General features: G+C 37.7%; 1 protein-coding gene across 3 annotated transcripts in view; it reads left to right on the top strand.

Moving 5' to 3' along the window:
• The first annotated feature begins 724 nt into the window (after nt 1-724).
• Nucleotides 725-6000, top strand: part of FRRS1 (ferric chelate reductase 1) — a 52540-nt gene continuing 47264 nt past the window's right edge. The window contains exon 1 of one of the 3 annotated variants that reach the window (XM_032609398.1): nt 725-841. Coding sequence is in view for 2 of the 3 variants with exons in the window: in XM_032609418.1 (XP_032465309.1) it covers nt 3788-3847 (60 nt within the window). In the remaining variant the exon portion in view is untranslated. Of the gene's footprint in view, nt 842-3776; nt 3848-6000 lie in introns of those variants that run through there. The other 2 variants (XM_032609418.1, XM_032609390.1) reach the window with 2 other exon arrangements.

Genomic DNA, 6000 nt, shown 5'->3' with positions numbered 1-6000 from the left:
CAGGTCACGGCGTCTGTGACAAAGTCTGTTTTCCAGTCTGCACATGTTAGTCATGGTCTGAAGTGTTTAATATTTTCAGAACATTATCTTTTCCTAGCCCTGATTTTTTTTTTTTTTTGCAAAAAGAATCTTGAAAAAACAATGATTAAAGGCTTAAAAAGAAACAAAAACAAACAGAACTCCTAAATTCCAAGGTAAATTTTGCATAATAAAAGAATTCTTTTGCATTATGTCATTTACACTTTCAAAGGCTTCATTTCTACGCAGTCTGATTCTATTACACATTTTGTAGTTAATTGGAATAGTTTGCTAATTACTGTTATTCTCTAGATAGGGTTGCCAGATAAAATAGAAATTTGAATTTCAGGAAAACAATGAATCACTTTTTAATATAAGTATATCCCCAGTATTGCATAGGGCAATACTTATGTTAATGAATTATTTGTTGTTTATCTGAAATTCTAATTTAACATCCTATACATTAATTTGCTAAATTTGGCAACCCTAACCTAAGCACAAACAGGTTCTTTAGTTTGTCTTTACTTAGCATTATATAGAACAGGTTGTATTTTCAAATGGTTTTATAGTAAAAGACAAGAACTTAATTTTCTCAGTGAAACAATTATTAGTTGGAAAAAAGTGTTCCTTTGTGTAAAATAGAATGGTTAATTCTCAGAAACTGAGTCCTAAGACTAGCACTGGTCTTGCAAATCCAGTTTTCCGTTTCAGTTTGGGAAACGTTCTCTTTTCTTCATGGGTAAACTGGCTCCACCCAGCTGCTGAAATGAGATATAAGTTGTAACAAAACCGGAAGTTGGATAGGCTGCCTTTGCTTCTCGAGGTAAGTGTCTCCTCTTTTCTTTATGTCCGAGCTCTTCGCAAAGCGCTTACAAATTGAATCCAGCTCGGTGACAGTACTGAGAGAGCAGGCGCCTGTGCTGACCCGGGCGGTCGGCGACGCAGGATGGATGCTTTATTAACAAACTGTGTTCTGGAGCTTGCGAGCTTGTGTTGAGCTAATGAGTGCTCACGAACGAGTTAGATTAATGATAAGTCACCTGACTTTGACTACGGAGCTTTAATCCCATGAAAAGGGTGATTGTAAGTAGAGACGTGTCTGGGATCATGAAAAGCATTGACTTTATTCACGCATCAGTGTTTTTATTTTTTGTTTTTAATTTTAAGCAACGGAAACTCCCTTTTTATCTAAAGCTAATGGCGTAATTACCTATATGGAGTTTACTTAGAGCCCTATTTGGCTTTTAAAGTGTCTTTTAATTTAGAAATCTTAGCTCCCCTCACCCCCACCTCTGGTGTGCCTTTAGAATTTCAGAGACTCTCTGGGGTGACTAGGTGTTACCTCTGCCCTTAATTTGTTTACGTCTTGTGCTGCCCTAAGGACAAAGGGGAGTTTTCCGTTTGTAAATGTATTATTAGAAGTATTTCTTTATAAAGCTAAACTTCTTAGTTCAGATATTTTCTTTTTTCTCTGAATTAAAGAAAAAGTAGAAAGATTTGAATGTCTACTTGGATAGTGGAGAAGTGGGAGGCTAAAATTTGGTCTATTGATTTACTGAAAACAACGAGCTAGACTTTTTTTTTTTTTTTTTTTTTGCGGTACGCGGGCCTCTCACTGTTGTGGCCTCTCCTGTTGCGGAGCACAGGGTCCGGACACGCAGGCTCACCGGCCATGGCTCACGGGCCCAGCCGCTCCGCGGCACGTGGGATCCTCCCAGACTGGGGCACGAATCCGCGTCCCCTGCATCGGCAGGCGGACTCTCAACCACTGCGCCACCAGGGAAGCCCTGAGCTAGACTTTTTAAAGGATGGTTTTGTTTAAAGGGATGTGTTCTACTAAGTCTTTTAATAAGCCAGTATGTGGATTCTTTTTGCTGGCTGTACCTTCTGTTTCACACCTGTCCACTTAGGTAATGTCAGATTCCCTGGAAATCACATTGTAGTACATTGCACTGAGTGCTGTTTTCAAGGTTGTCTGCTAGTCATTGTGAAAGGAAATCAAGGAGTAGGATGCCTTTGCTGCCTTCAGAAATTTGCCTTAAGACAAGTCAACCAGTTGTGGCCGAAAATTTTTTTATTAGCAAAAAACCCAAAGCTTTTGGAGTGTCCCAGAAGAGACTGGTTAAAGTTGGTGGAATTAGGCAAAATTCCAAGGAAGAAAGGATTTTAACGGAAGACCTTTACGGTGGGCACTGTGCTAAATGTTTCATAGATGTTATTTCATTTAATCTTCACATAAATCCCTTGATATTGGTAGCATTGTCTCTAACAAAATGAGAAATTTTAGGCCCAGTGAGATTAAATAATTTGTCCAAGGTCAGTCATTAAGGTGGTACCTGCTGGATTCAAACCTAGGTCTGTGTGATTTCAAAGTCCTTACCACATACTGTCTCATAGGACAGAGTAGTTGATAGCATTTTAAATGGACCTTGAATGACAATAACAGTAAAAGTAATATAGAATGTTTGAAAATAGAAAAAAGAAAAAAATCTGAACACCTTACAATTAATTTAATGTGTTTATTTACAGTCTTTAAATATGCATGTCTTGCAGTGTTTTTTAAATTACAAAGCACTACAGGCTTTAAAAAATATGCAAAATTCAAAGAGGATTAAAAAGAAGAAGTCCACTTCTTTTCCCATATTGAAAACACTTTCCTAGGGGGTAACCACTATTGAGAACGGTTAAAGCATGGTGTTTTTTCTTTTCCCTTTTCTTTTATATGCACTTGGTACATTATGTATCATTTTGTAGTTTGCTTGTTTTCATTCCTCATTGTGACAAGAGCATGTTTCCACCTAAGTACATGCAGATTCACGTCCTAAGCTTTTCTGAAAAGAGTTAACACTCGTAAAGAACTTAAAAGAATGCCTAGCTGTTAGAAAGCAGTCAGGAATTATTAGCTGTTGTTTCGGTCATTGTCTACTCTATTTCATTCTTTTAAATGCGTACATGGTATTTTATTTTTAAATTGTTTTTATTAAAGTATAGTTGATTTACAATGATGTGTTAAGTTCAGGTGTACAGCAAAGTGATTCAGATATATACACACACACACACTTACATGCACACATATGTATATGTCTATTCTTTTTCAGATTCTTTTCCCTTATAGGTTATTACAAAATATTGAATATAGTTCTGTGTGCTATATATAGATCCTTGTTGGTTACCTGTAGTAGTGGGTACACAGTATTTTAGAGTCTGGGTATAGCATAGTATATTTTTGTAACCACCTAAATTGTCTTAAACTTTTGCTATTACAAATAATCCTTGCATAATTGTGGGGGTTTTCTTTTTCTTTCTTTCTTTCTTGTTTTTAAATTGAAGTATTGTTGACTTACAATATTATATTAGTTTCAGGTGTACAACATAGTAATTCACATTTTTATAGAATATACTCCATACAAAGTTATTATAAAATGTTGACTGTATTCCCTGTGCTGTTTGTTGTGTGGGGTTTTTTATAGGATAAATTCCTAGAAGTGAAATTCCTCAGTCAAAGATTAAACATATTTTAGTTTAGTAGAAAATTGTCAAATTTCCTCCAAAAATATTGCAGCAATTTACACTCTTCAGTGTATGAGCACACTTATATTTCTCTACATGCTTGCTTATATTGGATATTATCAGTCTTTTGCATTTTACATGAAATGATAGGCAATGTACCTTTATTTTTAACATAGTTTAAGTACAGTGTTCAGATATTTTCTGTATCTATTTTTTTTCCCATTTAACATATATCTGTTTTTACATAGGTAGGAATTTGATGGATGGCATAATGGAGGTCCCAGTTAGAAGACAGAACATGGGGAGGAAAAAAAGTGAGGTACTTGTTCCAGAAATAAGTACAAATGGTACATTGTTGATAGAACATGGATTGGGCTGAATGCACATTAAATGCCTAATGCTTTTGTCTTTAACTGAATAATTCCAGGGAAGCTGTTGAAGGTTTTTGGTGAGCGGAGTGATATGATGAGAATTGTGCCTTAGGAAAATGGTCTTGTGGTGTTGCGTAGGATTCGAATGGAGATACAGAAACAGGGAGGCCAATTGAGAGTATTTCATGAATCTGGGTGACAGATAATGAAGGCTTTGTGCTTGAACGTGGTGTCGGAATGGAAAACTGCAGACAGATGTAATAGAGGGAATGGAAGGTAGAAGAGAGAAACAGAAGGGATAGGTAGATGTCCGGAAGGGTGGAGGTCGAATCTGCTGAACTTATTTGGAAATTGGGGTCCCAAAGAGTGTTTGGAGTCAAATCTTGAGAATTTGGGCTTTCAAATCTTTTTTTTTTTAAATCAATTAATTTTTGGCTGAGTTGGGTGTTCGCTGATGCACACGGGCTCTCTCTAGCTGCAGCGAGCGGGGGCTCCTCTTTCTTGTGGTGCGCGGGCTTCTTACTGCGGTGACCTCTCCGATTGCAGAGCATGGGCTCTAGGTGCATGGGCCTCAGTAGTTGTGGCACGTGGGCTCAGTAGTTGTGGCTCATGGGCTCCAGAGCGCAGGCTCAGTAGTTGTGGTGCACGGGCCTAATTGCTCCGCGGCATGTGGGATCTTCCCGGACCAGGGCTTGAACCTGTGTCCCCTGCATTGGCAGGCAGACTCCCAACCACTGCGCCACCAGGAAAGTCCTGGGGTTTCAAATCTTGTTGACTAGAAATGTGTTGATAGGCCACCGTCAAAATAGGAAAGTCAGATTCAAGAACTAGTTTGGAGGAAAAAATAATGAATTTCATTTCAGAAAAATTGAGCTTAATGTCATCCAAACAGAAATCTATGTATAGTTGGAAATTTGAGTTGAAGCATTGTGGAGATGCAGGATGGGGGCAATTGAAAGGCTTGGGAAATATTATTCAGGCGTGATAATTGAAGCTATGGAAGGGATAGCCTGTAGAGAAATGTGGGGGTCAAGGAAAACAGTCTTGGGGATGGATATCTTCATGTAAGGGTCATGAAGAGGGACCAGATTTATAGTATTTTTTATAACGACTGTTTCTAACATTTGACCTTGGACCTAGTTAGGCTATTCTTCACTGCCCTCCTTCTCCTCACTTTGCTCTTTCTATCTCTACTTCTTTTATTGCTCCCAAACTGTGCTCATTCTGAATCCCTTTTCCTGTGGGATTACTGTGTCAGCTTTTAGTGTCTGATTTGAAGCTGTGGATGACTTAGTGGTTAAAACCTCACAGACTAGACTGGAGATCATACTTTTCACCACTCATTTGCTGTGACTTTGGCAAGAATCTTAATCAGTGCCCTGTTTTACATACTGGGGACAATAATACCCCTCACACCTTCCTGGGTTGTTTTGAGGAATGTGTGCTAAGTCCTTGACATGATGCCTAATATGTTGTGAGCCCTTAGTGCTTCTATCATATTATCCTTTACCTCTCAATTACCATAATAAAATGCAGTTTTTTTCCTGTTCTGTCCCTATGTGATCTTAGGCAGTAGCTTTTTGTTTTTTTTTTTAATAACCTCTGTGAGCTTCAATTTCCATGCAATAAAAATACGTTTTTGTTTTTTCCAGGGATTAGAGTTCATACATGTGAAGCACCTACTATGTTGACTAGAATAGAACAGGCATTCAATAAATAGTAACATCATTTAAATGATATATTAATGGTATTTGCTTTTGTTTCATCTATTAGTTTTGTGCCTTTAGAGAAGGGACCATTCCACTTAGCACCTAATATTGTTTTTAGGACAGGACTATTGTGAGGGCCATGTGGAATGATCCAGATGAAAGAAAGCTCTGTGTGTAATAAGATATTTGCTTCCAATCATTTTTCCAGAGAATGAATAAAGTGGAAAAATTGCTTTCTGATGATGCTGTGATTAGAGGAATCAGAATTATATCAGAGAGCTCCCAATTCCTGTTTCTTCAGTGGTTTCCTCTACCTTTCCTTTTACTTAAACTCTAAATTCTTTTCAGAATTCTTTTCAACCATTTTAGGTTGTCAGACCTGACAGATCTCA

The sequence above is a fragment of the Phocoena sinus genome, chromosome 1 (genome assembly GCF_008692025.1).
Source record: "Phocoena sinus isolate mPhoSin1 chromosome 1, mPhoSin1.pri, whole genome shotgun sequence".
Taxonomy (NCBI): domain Eukaryota; kingdom Metazoa; phylum Chordata; class Mammalia; order Artiodactyla; family Phocoenidae; genus Phocoena; species Phocoena sinus.
The sequence above is the reverse complement of the archived record's forward strand: the minus strand, read 5'-3'. Positions and strand labels throughout refer to the sequence as shown.